We start from the raw sequence: 22,450 nt of genomic DNA on the forward strand, positions 1-22,450 counted from the left end.
CTATTCAAAGCCTAAACTTATTCTTTACCACACCTTTTAACCACGGCAGTTGATTAATTACACTTTGCTGGTGCAAATTGATTTCCACTGTACCGAGCAATTTGATCTTGTTGCGTGTGACTAGTTCCACCCAAATGAAACAGACCTACCCTGTAGAAAACGTTCCAATTTCTCGCGTTCCTTTGTTTTCTTACAGAATGTCAGTCAATGAGAGATGTAATAATGTCGTTTGCGCCTGAGTAAAAGACATTGGAAACGAAGTTGTTTTTTGGATGATGATTACTATTAGCGGGCTCAAATAACAGTTTAAAATTTTAATAGTTTATATCTTCATCTCTTGAACGGTAGTGTTTTCATCACAGATAAAGTTAAAGCTTGTATCGTTCACAAAGTGATAACAGTAACACGAGCGAGTAGTGATCAAGTGGTTAGAGTACCTAAACTTAAATCTGAGGGTCCATGGTTCATATCCTGCTACCGCAAAATCGTGATCTTTAGTCTGATGCTGTGGGTGCGTTATAAGAGTAACAATGGAATCTCAGTATTTGATAAGAGTGGTTTAAGAGCTCACGGTCGGTGCTACTGAGTAGCCATCTTCATTCTAATCTATCATTTCAAACTTAGCAACGACAGCCCTTGTATAGCTTTACTGAAAATTTCGAATATAACAGCAACTCATTGCAACGTAAGCCTGTTGTAGTCATCAACGAATAGGTAACTTTTCAAGAAAAAGACAAAACTTGGTGGAGAAATAATAAACCAAATAGACAATTCCTGTCGACCGTAAAATTGCCGCTGACCCACGTGTTGACGACACACAATACACGTATTTAATTTCACTATACGTAAAGGATAGTTCGTTGACAAATACACATATTTTATATTATTTTTACAATTGCATATTTTGATGTTTAATTTATTTTGAAATATTGTTTTCTTGTTTTTCGAGTTTCGCGCAAAGATACACGAGGGCTATCTGTGCTAGCTGTCCCTAATTTTGGCAGTGTAAGACTAGAGGAAAGGCAACTAGTCATCACCACCCACCGCTAACTCTTGGGCTACTCTTTTACCAACGAATAGTGGGATTGACCAACACATTATAACGCCCTGGCGGTTGAAAAGACGAGCAGGTTTGGTGTGACGGGAATTCGAACCCGCGACCCTCGGATTACGAGTCGAACGCCTTAACTCACTTGGTCATGCCGGGCATTTTGAGAAAAGTCAGAAATTTTATAAATGTCAAAAGAATATTGAGATATTCAACCTGATAAAAGATAGATTTCCAGAGGAATTCAACCTGGGAAGAGAATGGTTCCAAGAGAGATTCAACCCGATAAACAATGGTTTTATGAAAGATGCAAAGCCATTAGAGTTTTGAGGAACTGAATATTCAGAGTTTTGGATGTGCTGTCATAATCTGTTATTATGAGACGCCATAGACAAAATGTTCAGAGAAAAGTTGTAGTGGAACTACTGCGAATGTACTAAACTTGCGAAGAGATTTTGTAATACTGAAATCGAAAATTGTGGAAGTTAGAGTATTTTGAATGACTTACAGGAATATCAAGTTTGTTAGGGTATTGGAATAAATAGAAATTCAAAAGTGTATTGTACAACTATGAGCAAAAAACTAAACCATTAAAAAGCTGTCATACATATTAGAAATTATTTCAAGACGGTCTCAACCGTCAAGTTGTTGTCAAGCTTGAAAGAGAAGGCTTAACACGTACCATAATACAACTCTGATGACGAGCTTTCCTGGGCTTTGTTATGAGTGACATTTAGTCGGCAGCTTAGTTTGGGTGTATACCAAGCTCTAAAACCACTCACTCACAAAGAACCAATTTTCAAAGCAATTAAATGACCACAGCCACTCACCTGTTCGGTTACACCTCTATTATAAGTTCGTTTTCTTAATTAATTGTAAGTTGAACTTTATCTTGGTCCTGCTGACAGCTTTGGTCATGCAAACAGAAACAGACCATTAAGTGTCGGAGATTGCTTTAACCGATAACTGTCAGGAGGCGGGACATTCATCTTTCAATATACATAAACTGATTGGAAAACGCTAGCCAAGTAATTGGTAATTAGCTAGACCAAACCTTACAGGAAGTTAAAAAAGAAACAAAAAAAAACAACTCGCATTATACTGTATATGAATAAAATTTACAGGCCAATGTAATATATTTTGCAGCTGCGGGATGATCACTGTGTTCTTAAATGTAAAACGTTTAAGATAAATTAGAAATGGATCAGTATTCCACACGTGTTTACAACACCGACGTAAATTCCAAGCATGCTGTCTCCTGATATGAGGCGGGAGGTTGTGTCGCACAAAAAGTGTTGGCTAATGGATAAACTAATAAAATCGGTGTTTTGAAAGTAGCTTATCACAAATAGGTTTTTATTGGGATCATATAAAATGGTCTCATGTTCCAAAATGTTGTTTGCATAGCTAGAAGTCACCAGAGAAACGTGTGGAACAGGTTAACTAACTCGTTCGAGTTCGAACATGTTTTTCTGCTGCTTTAGTATGTTACTGCAGCCTTTCCTTCACGTAGACAACGATATCTATATCACATAAACCATAATTTTTAACCAGATTTCACATATCTTTAAAAAGCCCCGAAATTTCATCTGCATAATCAAACTGTCCAGGTTCATAGTAGCAATCAGAACAAAGTATGCATGTTGTTTAGCTGATCCAAAATTTATGACTTTTCTAAATCTGCATAAGAAAAAAAAAGAAGTGAACGGATGACAAATAAAAATACAGATAACAGTTAATAACTTTTATATCTTCAAGCACTTTTAAATACACTTACATATGCATTTTTATTTAACGTTGAGAAGCAGAATCAAGGTCACAGATCCACGAATTTGTCTCAGCGTTTCTTATTAATATCTCTAACCAAACAGCTCGTGATTTTTACCTTCAATGTAATAACACTAGCCTTATTTACTAGACAAACGAGGTCAGGACGAATGTTATTGTCTTTTTCTCAACAAACTGAGCAAAGACGAGTTTTTTCTTTGTGTCAAGTATCAGTTCGTACAATCTTCTTTCTGGTTAATTGTCTATATGATTTACAAAGTGAGCAAACAATGGTAAATAAACCAACTTAAACAAAGTCAAATGAATCTTGCGTTACAATTGGGAAACTTCATTAATTCACACAATATAGTTAACAGGTTTGAGCTTAATGCTGTACAGGTTTGGTTTGTGTGTGTATGCAAGAAACGCAGTCGTACCCAGTAAATGAATAAAACATCAGATACCACGAAAACTGTTGTTTTTTTTTTTTTTTTTTTCTGGGGTACATCTCGCTTATTTCATTTTCCTCGCAAGTATAAAACCCTCATTATATATATACATATAGTTTTCAAACTATCGTTTACATTCATTGTTAACAGGAAGGCCCGGCATAGCCAGGCGGTTAAGGCACTCGACTCTTAATCTGAGGGTTGTGAGTTCGAATCCCTGTCACGCCAAATATGCTCGTCCTTTCAGCTGTGGGGGCGTTTTAAAGTAACGGTAAATCCCACTTTTCGTTTGTAAAAGAGTAGGCCAAAAGTTAGCGGTGGGTGGTGATGACTAGCTGCTTTCCCTCTATCCTTACACTGCTAAGTTAGGGACGGCTAGCGCAGATAACCCTCTTGTAGCTTTTTGCGCTGCGAAATACAAAACAAACCAAAAACCATTGTTAAAGGCAAGTGACTCATCACTATAAAACAATAATAAATTAAATATCACATTTCAGTTATCGGTCAAGTTTGTCAACTTATTGTCATAGCTGATAATGACTATGGTAGTAACACCCAAATGTGTTAGGATAACCCATCTACCAGACAAAATTCTAGCACTGGTGTTAAACTAGTCAGCCGTGAGGGAAAATCAAAAGGTGCACGATTTTTTGCTTTTCGAATTTCGAGCAAAGCTACACGAGGGCTCTGCGCTAGCCGTCCTTAGTTTAGCAGTGTAAGACTAGAGGGAAAGCAGCTAGTCACCACCACCCACCGCCAACTTTTGGGCTACTCTATTACCAACGAATAGTGGGATTGACCATCACATTATAACGCCATCAGGGCTGAAAGGGCCAGCGTGTTTGGTGTGACGGGGATTCGAACCCGCGACCCTCATATTACGATTCGAGAGCGTTAACCACCTGGCCATGCTGAGTTCCTACACCTACAACGACCCTGCTTCCAGTGCGTTACATCGTTTCTTGCCACTCGTGGGAAGGCAATTACCATTAACTTTCTTGAAGTAGAAATGAAACCACTCTAATATTTCTACTAATTAACTCTCAACATCCACCTTTACTTTATAAAAACAGATATTAAATATAACTATAAACCCTAACTTAAAAGTTTTTATCTAAAAACGTTATATGTGACATTTCATTAATAACTTTATTTACCTTTGTAAAAAATATGAAATACATCAAGGTGTAAAGAGAAAACATAAGGTTCAGCTGGATATAATGTGAGGTCACATGTACATTTAAAGAGATTTATTACATAAATTGAATAATCATGAATCCAAATGTAAAAGAGTAATTAATATGGGACGAAATGAAAAAAATAAAATAAAACAAAAAATGTAGGAGTATCAGTTTGACCCTGTAACCTTTTATCATGACCCTTCTCTACTCCTACATGTATACAGATGCTTGTGTTACCTTTTTTGGATATTTTTTTGCTTTTTAAATAAGATCTATATTCTTTACATATTTATTTTAAGAAAGTACCCGATTAACTTATTGACCTAGGAACTTTCAACTATGTTACATCACTGAAAACTGATTACAGGTTTCAAAGAACTGGTGAAGACGTAATAACATGCTCGCTAGTTAAGGATAACGGACTGGATCTGCTTCAAAGGTATAAAGATCCGTTCGAAGGCCGACTTTCATTCGGTCTTCTTTACGAAACAAACCGGCTTGATACCATGTCTCACTCCTTAAGTCAGTTTGTTTATTGTTAAACAGAACTCTATACAATTGATTAGTTGTGCCGTACGTACCACGGGTATCAAAACTCAATTTTTAGTCTCAAGTAGAGTGTCATAAGCATAGAAACTCGTCAAGAAATCACTTCATCAAACTAAACTGTTTTCACAACCGATGTATGTAGCATAGAATTATAACTTTTGTACAGAAAAAACACAAGTTCACAAATTTATCATTGACAAAGGGGAGTCAATGAAATAACCTTGAAATACTATCAGTGAACTGACTGATTATTAGTTTAGGTGTAAGCAAATAGAGATAAAATATCTAGAGACTTAAGAGGCTTGTACATAAGAACGTTAACTGATTTGATAGATTTAATTTAAACATGTTCAGTAACAGCTTTCATTCACCCATATTTGTTTGTATTCGTGGCTAAGCTGCTTGATCTATCCACCCCTGTCCTTAGCTTTGAAATACTGATCAGAGAAAGACGACCATTAACTGTAAAGGTTTCATTCTCACTTAGCAATACGCCCACATCTTAAGGTGGTATTGCAAGGATTCGAACCTGGCCCATCAGCTTAAAAAATCCAGAACTTTACCACGGAACCAACCCCCGCCACAGTTACGCGTAAAAATAAATAAATGTGTGCGTTTTCAATCAACGTCTGAGCGGAAGGCATTATCGAATACTAATGAGTTAAAACATTAATTTTGTTTCATATTCAAATAGAGGTCTATGGATTAACTAATCGATAAGTGAAAATATAAAATATCAGACGGAAAATTCACCACTTTCGTGATTCACGAGTGACTTATGTTGCATCAGTTCATAAGTTAATATAAAAATATACATTTATGCTACATGAAAAAAAAACGAAAACTGTGTCCATAAGGCCAATGACTGAAAAGTTTGATAAGTGTGAACCAATGAAACCGCATTATTTTCATAAAGCAAATTTGTTTTAACTCTGCAATTTATACTACAATTCAGAATTCTCAAACTCTATTTGTCAATTCGTTCAAGTAGGAATTGATTTGTTTGTATTTCTACGCTTCCAATAGAGCACTGAAGGAAGCAAATTATTTCCATGTTTCCATGATGTGAAAGAGCTGACTCAATATGACACACTGGATAAAAAATATAATGTATAAAACTGAAATATATATTATCCGTATCAGTTAAATGATGTGTGGGGGTGTATATACACTGCTAGCCAAAATCTTCAGGCCAATGAACATAAAGAAAAAAATATGTATTTTGCGTTGTTAGACTCAACCACTTACTTGAGTAGAGCTTCGAAAGATTAAAATAAGAAAAGGGGGAAAAAAACTTTTTTAGCATTTAATAGGAAAAATGTGAACACTATGAAATTAGCCTAAATACTAGCTGGTCAAACGTTTAAGACCATACCAAAAAGAAGTCCTAAACAGGGTAGGAAATGCCCAATAAGAGGTCTCAGTAGTAAATTGCACAGCTGTCATTGCGACTAATTTCAAATATTCGTTATGGCATGGTCGATATAAGCGTTTGCAGAAGGCTGGCTGTAATGTTTTTCCAAATGGTGAAGATGGTTTTACGAAGATCATGCACTGTTTGGAATTGACATCCATTTCTATAGACTTCCCTTGCCATCCATCCCCAAACATTTTCAATGGGGTTCAGTTCGGGCGAACACGCTGGATGGTCTAAACGAATCACGTTATTTGCCATGAAAAAAGTCTTTTGTCCTGCAGGCATTGTGGATTGCAGCGTTGTCCTGTTGAAATATCAAGTCATTTCCACACAATCGAGGGCCTTCAGTCAATAAGGATGCTCTCTCCAACATGTTATTGTAGCCATCTGCTGTTTGACACCTCTGTATAACCTGAAGCTCCATTGTTCCATGGAAGGAGAAAGCACCCCACATCATGATGGAACCTCCTCCACTGTGTCGTGTAGAAAATGTCTCCGGTGGGACATCCTTATCGTGCCAGTAATGTTGGAAGCCATCTGGACCATCCAGGTTAATTTTTTTCTCATCAGAGAACAAAACCTTCGTCAACTTTACTACGTCTCAAGTTTGGTGCTTCTCAGCAAAGTTTAACAGAGCTATTTCGTGGTGTGGAAGGAGGCGTGGCCTTTGAAGACGTTTAGGGTTTTTTAAAGCCTTTCTCTCGTAGAAGCCGTCTTATTGTTCTTGAGCTGCATTCTGCGTTCGTAAGGGCCTTAATATGGTTTGACGATCGGCTAGTGTCTTGCCGGACAACCCATTAAATCCTCCTGCTCAACGCCGACGAAATTTTTTTGAGCTGACCACTTGAAATTCTCGTTCCGTATCCCTCAGGGTCTTTTAAGAAATTTGCAACAGCAGTTTTACTACGCCCAATGTTACCAGCGATGGCACGTTGAGAAAGATCTTGTTTTCGCAGCTCGACAATTCTGCCACGTTCAAACTCTGTCAGTTTTTTAGCCTTTGCCATGTTTTTACCCAGTGTAACACAGGAGATGTCAGTGGGAGATGTTGACAATGCTAATGTTTCAACACAAATGACTAAATTTCATTACGTGTTTACTGATTAATGCTTTGTTTCTTAGTGTTCACATTTTAACTATTAAATGCTAAAAAAGTTTTTTATTTTTATTTTTCCTTTTCTTATTTTTATCTTTCGAAGCTCTACTCAAATAAGTGGTTGAGTCTAACAACGCAAAATGCATATTTTTTTCTTTATGCTCATTGGTCTTAAGATTTTGGCCAGCAGTGTATATATATATGTACATAGCCAGAAGATGCCAGAGTTGGCAGATGTTGTCAGGTATATAGGAAGACTAACAGCTAAAAAATGTAAAAATATGGCTATAAGACCCAAAACCTCATAGATGTTGGCAAATAGTCAGAAGGTTCAAGAGTTGACAGATATTTCAAGGTATATAGAAGGACTAACAGCTGAAAAGTAGGCATGGCCAGGTGGATAAGGCATTCGACTCGTAATCTGAGGGTCGCGGGTTCGAATCCCCGTTACACCAAACATGTCGTCCTTTCAGTCATGGGGGCATTATAATGTGTCGATCATTCCCAATGTTCGTTGGTAAAAGAGTATTGGCGGTGGGTGGTGATGACTAGCTGCCTTCTCTCTAGTCTTACACTGCAAAATTAGGAACGCCAAGCGCAGATAGCCCTCGTGTAGCTTTGAGCAAAATTAAAAACAGACAAACCAAACCAAGCTAAAAGGTATGGAGATATAATCCTACAATTCTAACCTAACCTAGGAATATACAACATAGTTAAGGTGTTCTATAAATACAATCATGCCACTACAAAATTTGTCACATAAATATATAAAAAAGGTTGTACTGTTGCATAAATGTAACCATACAACTATGGACTTCTACACCTGTATGTACGTTTCATCATTTCCACACTTAGGTGTTTCATTAGTTCCACATCTAATTGTTTAATCACTTCTATAACTGGATACTTAATTATTTATCTATCTAAATATTTCATCAGTTATATACCTAGACCCCTCCTCAGCTTACGTAGATCTGAAGCATAATAATTTGCAACTCAAGAAACCATTTGGTCTGTATGAAGCTGGTTGAGACAAGATTAATGCGTGTTACAAATGAAACGAAAACCAAAAGCTTTGCAAAGGCTGAAAATATACCCATCCTTACCTGACTTGCCACGACAGCTTACATAATATTTTAAACTGATGACAGTACAGATAGTGTATTCATAATAAAACAAAGATGAATATCTGCGCCAATTGACTTACGTTACACATATACTTATCATTCATTTTCACCTCTGTTTTAGTTCACGTAATATTCCACCCAATGACAAGATCAATCAGCTAAATGTGCTAGGTAGGTTGACACCCCTACCTTTATTACGTTTTGATATTTCTGTTTTAGATGAGGTTAGGACAGCTTGATCTTTTCTATTTTCTTAGCCAGATCCCATAAATACTTTCATTCTATTGTTACTCTACGTAGGAAAACTGGAGTTCAACCAACAGCCTGACACACTCTTTATTCTAGTCACATTAAAGGAGTTGTTTTAAATCGCAGGCCACAGACTGTCTAATCTCCGACCACTATTATTCTGACTACGTTCATTCTACTAATAACGAACACAAATACAATGTGGCTAAATAATTCACGGCAACAGTACTTACAATGTCTGTACCGAACCTCAGAAGAATCAAGCGTTGGAATCTTTAAAATACAAAACAAATTAAATTAATCCTACATAACATTTAATTACAACAAACCTATTAATAGACTGGTTCGTAATTTCATGTAATAACTTTGATTATGTTGTTTCTTTCTCTTTGTTCAGCGATAAACGTAATTAAAGTGGATAATGTGGGATCACACCAGCTATTTAATTGCATTTAAAAAAATAAAATAAAATATTTGAGAGCCGAATTGTTTGCGAGTTCCAAAATTTTGTTGGTTACGGGTTTCTAACATAAAAAGTACCGTCAATATTACGGCTACTTTCACAAATTATTACAGGAGTTATTATGTATTTTACATTGATGTTTATTTGTTTGTTTGTTTCTTTTTAAATTTCGCGCAAAACTTCACGAGAGCTATTTGCGCTAGCCATTCCTAATTTACCAACTCTTGGGCTACTCTTTTACCAAAGAATAGTGGAATTAACCGTCCGTCACTTTATAACGCCCCCACGGCTGAAAGGGCGAGCATGTTTGGTGCGACGGGTCTCGAACCCGTGACCCTCAGATTACGAGTCGAACGCCTTAACCCACCTGACCATGCCGGGCCATTTTACATAGAATATGCGTAATTTCATTCAGTACATTTGTACAGTTTTTCCCACTGAATGCTGTAACACGTAGACTTCACCGATGCAAAACAAATCTGTAATTTAAGAATTGAGAAATGTTTTGATATATCCGAGTTATAGAAGGTTTAGTGGCTTCTGTAAGATTTTAGGACTATTTGATAGGTTTAAATATCAACATTATATGGATATTTGTCTCTTATTTAGTCTTCACAATGTGCTTCTGGTTCTCTATTTCAATACATTCACTGTTTTCTCAACCATGACACATTCACTGTATCCTCGTCGTTAGCTAATTCACTACATTCTTAACCCTAACATATTCACTGTCTCATCGACCTCAACATATTTACTCTATCATCAATCTCAAAATATTTATTATTAACCTTATCGATCTCAACACATTCAATGCATCCTCGACCTCAAACTGTTCATTGTATTCTCAGTCTCAACACATTCTTTGTATTCTAGATTCCAACCTACTTTCGATATTCTCGACATTAACTCATTAGTTGAATCCTAAATTTCAACTTACTGTATCTTCGTTGAATCCTAGATTTCAACATATTCACTATATTGTTAGCCTTTATGTGTTTACCGTATCCTAGAACTTAATAAACTCACTGTATCCATGATCCAAACATATTTACTATGTTCCCAACCTTAACACATTAATTGTATCCTACATCTCAATAGATCCACTGAGTTCTTGACCTTAACACGTTCATTTTATTCTCAACCTTAACACATTCACTGTACATTTAATCTCAACAGATCCACTGTGTACTTGACCTTAACACATTCACTACATCCTCAACACAATCAATGTATTTTCAATCTTATTTTTAACACGTTCACTGTGTCCTAGGCATTAACATATTCGCTGTATGCTCGACCTCAGCGTAATCTCTACCGCCGCTAGCTCTGAATTTGTTTAAACTGTTTCTTCTACAAAACAAATAATTTTATGTTATAATTTATAGACATTCCTACCTGGCTAACGGTTTCCAGTTTTATAGTAAATTGTAGTTCAGTCATACATGAACATAAACACATACACACAAAACTGCAGGAGGTTTCATACATATAAATAAAATGGTAGTATTTTTTTTCTAGTATGTAATATCGACATCAAACATTAAACAGACTCTAATAATAGTGCACAAAGTCGTGCAAATAAATTCCCGAAAAGTGTTGTTTATGTTAGTGGATTAATTTGTTCCAATCTTAAAGTTTCCATTGAATCCTGCTCAAGGTTATTTTGGAGCAATATCTGGTTACTTCAAGATTATTCATATGAGGAAGAGTTTTAGTCCGAAATTTTCTGAGGCTCGACTCGTATCCGTGGTTCAAAGCCCCGACCAAACATGCTCGCCCTTTCAGCCGTGGGGGTGTTACAACGAGGTGGTTAATTCCACTATTCGTTGATAAAAGAGTAGCCTAAGAGTTGGCGGTGGGTAGTGATAACTAGGTGCCTTCTCTCTAGTATTACACTACTAAATTAGGGACGGCTAGCGCAGATAGACCTCGTGTAGCTTTTCGCAAAATTCAAAATCAAACAAACAAACAAATTTACTGAAGTGAGGTGGATTGTGACGTCGCACATGCGAAGAAGTGATGCTACGTTTGTTTCACTGCAGTTTTGACTCACAGCTGATAAGAACGCCACCGTTTTGGACGATGTGGTGATACGTATGATTGTTATATAAAGAAATAAGAATGACAATTTTCTAATCATATGAATTCAATATTTAACAACACTGTCAAGCTTTAAAGTTTCATTTGTAAAAAAATCCAGAATAGTGTTAATCGTGCATTGCTATACGTTAACACACCAACTTGTTCATGTTGTTTTTTTTTCCCCACAGAAAAAGTATGTCATGAACTGGTCAATAAATGCATCTGTACTTTACGCTTAAAAGACTACTGTGGCTCCACTTATCGATGTCAGTCAAAGAATTAATTCATACACTGTAAAAGAGTTCATTCATTAAAACCATGTAAAAAACATAGGAAGATTCAGTTGTTTAATGTAAAACAGAAAGCTTCGCAATAACGTTATAAGCCTTTAAATTCATCACTGAGCCATTAGTTTTACTTTAGGCATAGATTACAAATGGGTCAATCCTTGTAATTCTGAATATGCTAGAGTTGCACATATTAAGATATTAAGTTTAACAATAAAATTTTAAATATGATATTTCAATTTCAATCACCGAATGGCGCTGCGAGTCGAAAAAGCTCAAATTTTTATTCGTGTGAAGAACGTTCGGATTAGTAACAGAAAGAAAAAAAATTAAAACTACCCATTTTAGATAGTTTTATTATGTGTAAGCGCTAGGCTACACAAAGCGAAGTATCCAAAGCAGGTATGGAACTTTAATTTTTAGAGATATAATCCCCGAAGCTATGCTTGCCTCTGAGCCGTTCAGTTTGTTCTTCAGACGCAAACGCTGGGATATTTTCTGCGTCCAACGCAAGGACCTGAACTCCTGATTTCAGCGTTGTAACTCTGTAAACTAATCGCCGCCTAACCGGGAGCGGGCCTGGCATGACCAGGTGGTTAAGGCATTCGACTCGTAATCTGATGAGGATCGCGGGTTCGAATCCCCGTCACACCAAATATGCTCGTACTTTCAGCCATGATTGTGTTATAATGTAACGGTCAATCCCACTATTCAGCGGTGGATGGTGATGACTAATTGTCTTCCGTCTACTCTTTCACCGCTAAATTAGGGACGGTTAGAGCAAATAAACCTCGTATAACTTTGCGCTAAATTCAGAACAGGGACCGGCATGGCCAGGTGGGTTAGGTGCTCGAATTGTAATTTGAGGTTTGCGGGTTCGAATCCCGTCTTACCAAACATGCTCGCCCTTTCAGCTGTGGGAGCGTTATAATGTTATGGTCAATCCCACTATTCATTGGTAAAAGAGTAGCCCAAGAGTTGGCGGTGGGTGGTAATGTGCAGCTGCTTTTTCTCGAGTCTTACACTGCTAAATTAGGGACGGCTAGCACAGATAGCCCTCGTGTAGCTTTGCGCGAAATTCAAAGTAAACAATCAATTAAACAAACCGAGAGATGAAATGTTTATATCCTTCTAATATTGTTTTATTGGCATATTCAAAGACTTCAATTACTGTCCTTCCTTGCAGGCTGTTACTCTAGCTAAACAGTGTTTGATTACGTGTACTATAATATTTGTGAAGCCGCGCATACACAGCACAAATTGGATTTGGTGACGTGAAGGTTTTAGTTACACTATGGCTTGTTATGTCAAAGGACTGGACTAGTTTTAAATACAAACTTAAACACAGATTCTTAGAAATGATGATAAATATATTTACATTCTACAAAAAAATATTTTGAAAAATTTGCAGTTATTTTGTTTGTTTGTTTTTTACGTTTATCGTAAAGCTACACGAGAGGCTTCTGCACAAGCCATCCTTAATTTAGCTGTGTAAGACTAGAGGGCAGGCAGCTAGTCATCACCACCCACCGCCAACTCTTGGGCTACTTTATTACCATCGAATAGTGGGATTGACCGTAACATTATAACATTCACACAGCTGAAAGAACGAGCATGTATGGTGTGACGGGGATTCGAACCCGCGACCGTTGGATTACGAATCAAGCGCCTTAACCACCTGGCCATGCCGGGCCCAGTTACTTTGTACTTCTGTTAGTATGATATTTGAAATTGGTTTTATCGTAAGCAAATGTTCAAAGATGTATTACAAGTGTACTGCGAAAATTTAATTTTCAAATTGTAGGGAGCTGAGTGTATTGTTTTTATATTTAGAAAATGCGCGATACTGTTGAACTAAATTATTTTTGCTCTTTGTATTTATAAACAACATAAAAATATACACAAAAGTATATTTTTATTCTCGTTGCACAACCTCCACCCCTCATACACACAAGCACCCTTTAAAAAATGTATTATTTCCGAAAGGGAGGGCGTTAACACTTTTACGTATATAACCTTTCAGATCTCGGTCAAAAATGACTGACATACACGAAAATTAATATCATTATAGCAATATTTTAAAATAGATAAACAATATATCATTACAGAGGTGCAGAAGTGAATTTCTTCTATAAACAAACTTTTATATTTATATAAAAACTGTGAACGTTATGAAGTGTTGAAGCTAATCTACACATATTAAAATCGTGGAATGTCACTCTAGGTAGACGTAGGATATGGCAGTACGGTGAATCTACTCAGGAAACAAAACAGTGTAGTCACAGCTGGTGTAATTACGTCATCACACATGTCGCCGTAACAGGTAGACGCAGCTTTGTAATCATCGCGAATATTGCTCTTTTCGCGCAACTTTTACGGACGTCATTTGGTTGAAACACCTGAAATGCGCTACTTTTCCAACTGGCACAAGCTATTTATTTCGATATATGTAGGTGTGTTCTTTATAACATTAGCTTTACTATAATGTACACTGAACGTCTCTACTCTATAGAACACCTGAAGTTAGTCTTAAAGTTAGATCGGAATAACCAAAGTTAGAATATACGTTTTTGTTTGTTTTTAACGTCATTTTGATTTATTTGTAAGGCTTGCGTTTTTAAACATGAAATCTCAACTTCTATCCCTAAATGTTCAACATTCGTCGGAAAGTTTGAAATGTGCCGGATCATGGATTTGTTCGCATCTCTTTATCACAAAAATTAAAAATAACAAATAATAGAGCTCCGCAATTTTTGGTCGAGGGTGCGTTACAGGAGTGACGATCAATCCCAGTATTCGGTTAAACAGGACTGACACAATAGATGACGGTGTTTGCTGTTGACTAAATGATTTCACTCTAGTTCCAGTCTGTTCTTCGGTGTGACGGCGGTAAATTTACGGACTTAGAACTAAAATTACGAGTCGAACGCCTTAACCCACCTGGCCATGCCGGGCCTATATTATATAAAAGGACAGTGTCATCCATTTTATTAGTTATGATACGCTTACGTTATTATATATATATAAAAGGGCAGTGTCGTCCATTTTATTAGTTATGATACGCTTACGTTATTATATATATATAAAAGGGCAGTGTCGTCCATTTTATTAGCTATAATACACCTACATTATTATATATATAAAAGGGCAGTGTCGTCCATTTTACTAGTTATGATACGCTTACGTTATTATATATATATAAAAGGGCAGTGTCATCCATTTTATTAGTTATGATACGCTTACGTTATTATATATATATAAAAGGGCAGTGTCGTCCATTTTATTAGCTATAATACACCTACATTATTATATATATAAAAGGGCAGTGTCGCCCATTTTAATAGCTATAATACACTTACTTTATTATATATATATATCAAAGGACAGTGTCATTCATTTTATTAGCTATAATACACTTACGTTATTATATATATATAAAAAGGCAGTGTCATCCATTTTATTAGCTATAATACACTTACTTTATTATGTATAAAAGGGCAGTGTCATCCATTTTATTAGCTATAATACAGCTACAGTATTATATATATGTATAATATGTACGCTCTTCAAATGCAAAAACTAAATAACAATGAATTCAAATAAACTACGAAATAGTCAGGGCATCACAATAAAAATTACATAATAGTCAGTGCACTACTACAAAACCACGTAATGGTCAGTTCACTGCTACATAATCACGTAATTGTCAGTGCATCACTAACTACAAAACAGTCAACACTACACTAAACATCACGTAATAATTAATGCGCCGTTAAAAATAAACATAATAGTCAAAGCATTACTAAACAAACAGCCTAATAGTCAATACTCCACTAATTAACAGTCAGAGCATTACTAAGAAAACACCTAACAGTCAATACACCATCCATCTAACAGTCAGTGCATTACTAAAAGCTAACTAAAATCAATACATCACTGAGTAACCATATAACAGTTAGGGTATTACTAAGGAAATACCTAATAGTCAATGTACCACTACAAAATAAAGAGAAAAGTTGTGGTAAGCGTACCAGTATGAAACCATGCAATGGTCAGTGCACAACTCAACTAACTAAAGAATTACCACAGAAAACACAATAACAGGAGCTAATGGATTTGATTACTGAGTTTCAAAGACGTCTTGGTGATAAGCATAATCTGTAGTGAAAAAAGTATGGATCCGAGAAACGATTTCCTCACCAGATCGTTCATCTTCTGTTACAGGTAGTCACGTAAGTAGGTCAGCTCAGTGTAAGATAACAAGGCTCTTGACAAGTTACACTCTATTCTTAGAGATCGACATTAGCACTAGAGGTAATGATAACCCTAATTTCGAAATGTTATTTACGTTTTCTGAGTTAATTCTACTTGGATACAAGTTCAGTGAGTTTCCAAGGGCAGAACCTATACAAATACTTGATTTTCTGCTTGAATTATGTTTGAAAATTTTGAAATGTTTGTTCTCAGATTGAAATACTCAGATTTGATTCTTGGTTGCACTATCAGTCTATTCAGCTTGGTAATTGGTGATAACAGTACTGGTTTAGCAATTTCCACACACACAAACAGCAATTAAAGAAAAGACATATGAAGCTACGCATACGCTTATATCGTATAAATAAATAGATACACTGTCCTAATATCTTACGTCACAAAAAAAAATATTTAAAAGTAGGAAAGAATGTTTTTTTTAACGTCAAAACTGGTTTGGCATTAAGTCTATATCATAAAACACTAAAAACAGGCGCTAACTTTACAGCGTAAGCCTAGTTTTGGTACAAAACATACTGTACAATTGTGAAACTATATCAACATCATATGAAAATATTAAGAACTGGCACTACAACTTATATTGTAGATTTAGTTATGATACTAGCTATATCATGTATAAATATTATGACCTGGCATTGTAGTTTACAGTAAGTCTTGTTTGGGCACCTGCTATCCATACGATATACCTCTTGTATTCTGTACCTTCGAAGACTTTCACCCAATAATAGAATTAATCACGCCAACTGGGTTACAACAGACAGGGGATTGGGCAAGAAATTGTATTACCAACCGCTTGATCGACAAACGTTTCGATGTGAACGAGATTAAGTAGGTAATTATTATTTTTATCATTTTTAATTAACTCATTATACATTAAAATTAGGTTTGGATTTTTTACAAACACCATATTATTTATTTACTTTAAACAAACATTTACATTAACTTAAGTGAAAAGTAAATGATGTTAATCAGAGATGGAGAACAAGTAAACTGTATCTTAAAGATCTTACATTCACCAGAACATCAGCAGGAAAACACACATTGATTTGTTTGTTTGTGGGATTTCGCTCAAAGTTACTCGATGGTTATCTGCTCTAGCTCTCCCTAATTTAGCTGTGATAGACCAGAGGGAATGTTAGTCAACTAATACCACTCACTGTCAGTTTCTAGGCTACTCTTTTGTTAGCGATTAGTAAGAATGACCTTCACATTATAAGGCCCCAACAGCTGCAACCCAAACCAATACGTTATAAATGATAAGAACTTATTAGTGAAAGTAAAGACGATTAACACGTTCACCAAACTATATCTGGTATATTCAGTACCGACGAGGCCTTTCGCACACTACCACAGTTCATCTTCTCGGCTGAAATACGACATACGTAACAATGATATGAAAACAACCGTTTCCGTATGAACTAAATTAAGTTGTTGAATCGTAATCTTTATCCATACTTCGATTTCTCACGATTTTTCACAGAGTATCATGATAGTGTGAGACTTTAAAAATCAAGTCATAAACTATTTATTTTTATGGAAGACATTTCCCACAGTTAGATAATATCACACAACATTAACAAATAAGACGAAGTCTACTTTCCTTACGTTTACGACGCTTCCACAAATGTTAATAATCACGCTTTCATTCATTTTCTTTATGTTCACAACATTTTCTCACAGTTTTTTAATATTACAGAATACTAACCAGCAAATGAGGGTCAATTTTTTTTTTCACGTTTGCGATATATTTCTGCTATAAGAGTGCAAAACATTAAAATCTACCTTTAACATAAAACCTGATGCTAATCACAGCTGTAACACAGTAGGAACAATAAACCAAACCACTCTTAACTTACGTTCACGACATTTTCACACATACTAAATAAGCCTTTATCTATGACCGTCTAGAACACAGCTCTTTCACACAATCTTAGGTGACGGATGAATCAACAAAGACATGATCACTTTCTATATATATTTTCACACGGTGTAGCAGGAGTGAAAACGAATCATGTAAAGCTTCGATTAACACCGTACGTTCTTCACTAGAAGAGAACCTATCAGACCAGAGTTCTCGTACTTGCTTAGCTGATACAAATTACGTACATACAGTGCATTTATATGAAATTCCTGGCGATGTAATTGTTCATTTTAGACATATTTTATGCTCATGCACATGAATGACATAATGGGTTACCGAATCATAAGTATTTAGTTCGTTATATACAGAAGGTTATTGTAACCTAATTGCTTTATTATCTGCTACTAGGCTGTGAAATAGTAAACTGTGACTTAAACTAACTTTCCCCATTTAAGGAAAGTTTTATATCTGTAAGCCTGATTGAATCTCTGCGCACATTCGAGACACATTCGACTGTGCACCTAGAGCACAGCCTAAGTGGTTGGCAGACTGTTCTGATGGCGTCTGAGCACGCTATTGGCTGCACGTAGTTCTTGTAACCTTCTGCAACTTGCTAGGCGCCAGGCGTGGCTGGTCGATGAAGCATAGTACGCTCTGCGAAGTCAGTGCAACAAGCAGTCATTAGGCAGTAAAGCTACCTGTTGAATGAGTGGTGCCTAGCAGTCTGCGTGTAGAGCTGTTGCACAGAGTGTACAGGCATTGATACCAGCTCATAGTTGTGTATCTGGTAGTGACTTGTTTTATTGATATATTACAGAGAAGATAGACGACACGATTTCTGTGTTTCTTTGCTTGAATGCACCAGTGTCGGTTATGTCTGAATTCAGTAGCTTGTAAAGGCTGTTATTCAGTATAATTTGTGTTTAAATTAACGCTTGTCCCACTATGGCCAGCTACGAGACAGTGCTCGATCCAAATCTTAGTGACTACGTTGTGGAGGAAACATTAATAGAAGGCCATTCGCCGGCGATGAACGGTCCCCCAACGTGCATAGGTCCGTTCACATACACCTCCCCCGGCTCATCGTCTGGTGAATCTCGACTTACGAACAGATGCTATTCTAGTCCTCTCTGGGCTCCTACGTATGGATCGACGCCTCCGGTTTCGTTCTGCGGAATGAAGGAGGAAGACCTCGGACTAGCGCAGGAAGTTCCGTGTAGCATCCCGTCCACAGAACACTGTTTGAGGATTGAGTCTTGCACGCCAAAAGCAATTGGTAGACAAGACAGTGGAGGGAGTTTAGAGGTAGACCCCCTGAAAACTTCCCAGACCAGCAGTACAATAAATGTTGGAACCATACTGCCTTCCTCAAAACAATCGCAACAAGTCAAGTCTGGAAGAAGTCAGGAACAACGGATTCGCCGGCCAATGAATGCCTTTATGGTGTGGGCCAAATCCGAACGAAAACGCTTAGCTGATGAAAATCCCGACTTGCATAATGCAGACTTGAGTAAAATGCTAGGTGAGTGTTGTTGTTTTTTGCCATATTTTAAACAAAATCAGCGTTTCTCATTGATTTAAAATATTTCATATTTCATGAAAACAAAAACTGCTTCTCGCTTTAATTACAGAACTTTTAATGAAATACTTGCACTGACGATATAAACGTATTTAGAAATAAAAATTATATATTTATTTCTAAATTTAATATTGGGATAAATTACGAATATCAGATACATAAGTTTCTAATGAAAGTTGATTTCACTCCCAGTTATCACAGGACAACATAAGGAATGTGTTGGATCACCCCTCAACACACACACAACCCAACTTTCACTCCGTACTGTAATGTCGCTTTATTAATGCTGATGGTAACAGACTCAAAGTGACTTGCGTTTCAAATACTACACGAGGTTACGCGATCAACAGGACTTAATTTGTCCCTTGTCACATTTGCATAATATTACAATTGACTGGAACAATTGACCAGTTTGGTTTGACTACTAACACTACGTTCAATGTGTGTAGCGTATTTATTACAATGCATAAAGCGTGCTGTTTGTCTAACATTTAGTCAAGTACGACCAGCGTATTCATTATGATGTTGAAAGCTTGTTTTCTTTCTAACGTTAAGTCTTGTATGAAGTGTATTTATTACATTTCTGAAAGCATGTTGTCTACCTATCATTACGTTCAATATGACCAGCATATTATTACAGTGCCGAAAGCGCATCGTCTGTATAATATTACATTCGATGTGACAAGCGTACTTATTACAATGCTGAAAGTGTGCTGTCTGTTTAACATTACGTCTAGTATGACCGGTGTATTTACTACAATTTTGAAAGTATGTTGTCTACCTAACATAACATCTGGTATGTCCACCATATTTATTACAATGCCGAAAACATATTGGCTGTTCACCATTATGCTCAATGTGACCAGCATATTTACTACAATGCCGAAAGCGTACTGTCTGTATAAAACTACGATCAATGTTGAAAGCATGTTGTCTACCTAACACTACGTCTAATGTGACAAGTTGGTTCATTTGTCCGGCTCTGGAAATATCTTCCATATTATTATAAAAATGGAAGTTTCTGAACAATAAAGCACAATAAAAGACCAGTGACTTTTTTACGTGTTTTAACATATCTTGTCCTAAAATACATTATGGAGCACATATGGTTGTTTAAAGCACAACGAAGCAGGTATATAGTGTATATAGAGATGTATTAGTGTATTATGTACGTATTGTGTTGACAACTTTAACAAAAATCTGATTTTATTTTAAACTTGTTCATGGATATGATTTTGTTTTAGTATGAGCGTTTTTGGTTATTTATTCTGTGTAAATATATGCGATGAACAATTTACGTACAACATAAATACTATTATGGAAACATGAATAATTTTGCTCCTCTAGAGATGGTTTTAATATAAATAAAATAACCAGTGAATTTATATGCTTGGATAGTTAGAAGCTATAAAGACTTGTACGGTGTTTGTTCCAATTTCTTATTAAGTTATTAACTGCCTCACTTTGCTTCGCAATTACAGGAGGTGACGTTTGTACCGTGAAAAGTGCCCAAAAATCTGTTTAGAAAAACAAACTTTTTTTCCCTTGAAAGTAAATTCAAGTTCATCTTTTGTACTCTACCTAAAAATGGTCTAATTACCGTTCTTACACTTTTGAAGCAATCAAAGTTGATAAAACCAGCAACTACCTGGTCTGGATTAATATTTGAAAACAAATTCGTAAATCACTTGTCTATAACTGACTTTATTTGCTCGTCATATTAACTAAGCAAAAACCATTTATAAAATAACAACTAGAGATAGTTTGTTTTTGCTATGAAACATCACAACAGGGTGTTATCTGTAATAATTTGCTATTGTTTTTTTTATTATAATTACTTTTGATTTCTAGGTATGTATGATAAAATAACTTTTTATACCATCGCTTCTGGGGGGAGAAACAACAAAATTATTAATTTACGTGACAATTTCTTTAGTATATCAAATTTCTAGAATCACGATGATTGGGCTATGTAGACTGCTCCCTCAGAGAAATTGTGGGCTATGTGGGTTATACCATTCATGAAATACTGGGTTTTGTAGACAGTGTACTTTGTCAAACATTGTGCTATGTAAAACGTTGGGCTGTATAGGCTGGAATGATTCATGGTCGGAAATTAACCGGTAATGTTAATATTTTCAAATAGCAATAAACATAACAATATAGGTGGCGTCTGAAGTCACCTTGAGCTTAGCAACTAAAGCTAGAAAAATACGTATACATGGCTCCTTATAGTACCGACTAAAGTTCACTCGTATTAACTAACTATTGTACTTTTTCAGCACAACGTCCGTACTATATCACCAACATGAAACAGGGTATTTTTAGAGTGGAAGAAAATGCGTTAATTGGTAGTGTGGTAGTAGGATGGAACGGGCAGAATTCGTAGACTAGCATGTCATCTAAGGCTTAACGACAGTAATTTACGTTATTTAAATAAAGTTAAGGCACTAAGTTATCAGGGTATTTGATGTGTGCTCCTTCATTTTATGTAGATTCAACATATGATGCAACATTAGTAAAAACAAATAAATAATCCTAATGGATTTTTGAATAAAATATTGACCCCTGGTGAACTAGAATTGTTTTTTGTGCAAAGCTACACGGTAGCTACCTGCGCTAGCCGTCCCTAATTTAGCAGTGTAAGAGTAGAGGGAAGGGATCTAGTCATTACCTTTTGTTGAATTTTCTTTTACTCACGAATAGTGGGATTGACCGTCACATAATAACACCTACACGCCTGAAAGGGGAACATGTTTGGTATGACGGGGATTCGAACCCGCGACCTTTGGATTACGAGTCAATTGTCTTAACCACCTAGCCATGATAATCATGGGGTCCACTGTGCTGCTTTACGCTTGAGAACGAACAGTGAGAGACAAATTATTTAACTGTTGAATATGTGTATAATAATTTAAACCAAACCAATATTCTAAAAAGTGTAATATTTTAATACTATATGTGAAGCTGTATCAAGAATTCTTACAGCTCTGAACACAGAATGTGTTCCCTTCATTTTATAT

At 36.1% G+C, this 22,450-nt stretch overlaps 1 protein-coding gene across 1 annotated transcript in view; it reads left to right on the forward strand.

The window, feature by feature from the left end:
• Window positions 1–18,348: 18,348 nt before the first annotated feature.
• LOC143235430 (uncharacterized) overlaps window positions 18,349–22,450 on the forward strand; it is a 52,231-nt gene continuing 48,129 nt past the window's right edge. The window contains exon 1 of the mRNA XM_076473586.1: window positions 18,349–19,370. Within this exon, the coding sequence (XP_076329701.1) occupies window positions 18,794–19,370 (577 nt within the window). The 5' untranslated portion in view covers window positions 18,349–18,793. The remainder of the gene's footprint in view (window positions 19,371–22,450) is intronic.

This window comes from Tachypleus tridentatus, chromosome 12, assembly GCF_004210375.1.
Source record: "Tachypleus tridentatus isolate NWPU-2018 chromosome 12, ASM421037v1, whole genome shotgun sequence".
In the NCBI taxonomy this organism is placed as follows: Eukaryota; Metazoa; Arthropoda; class Merostomata; order Xiphosura; family Limulidae; genus Tachypleus; species Tachypleus tridentatus.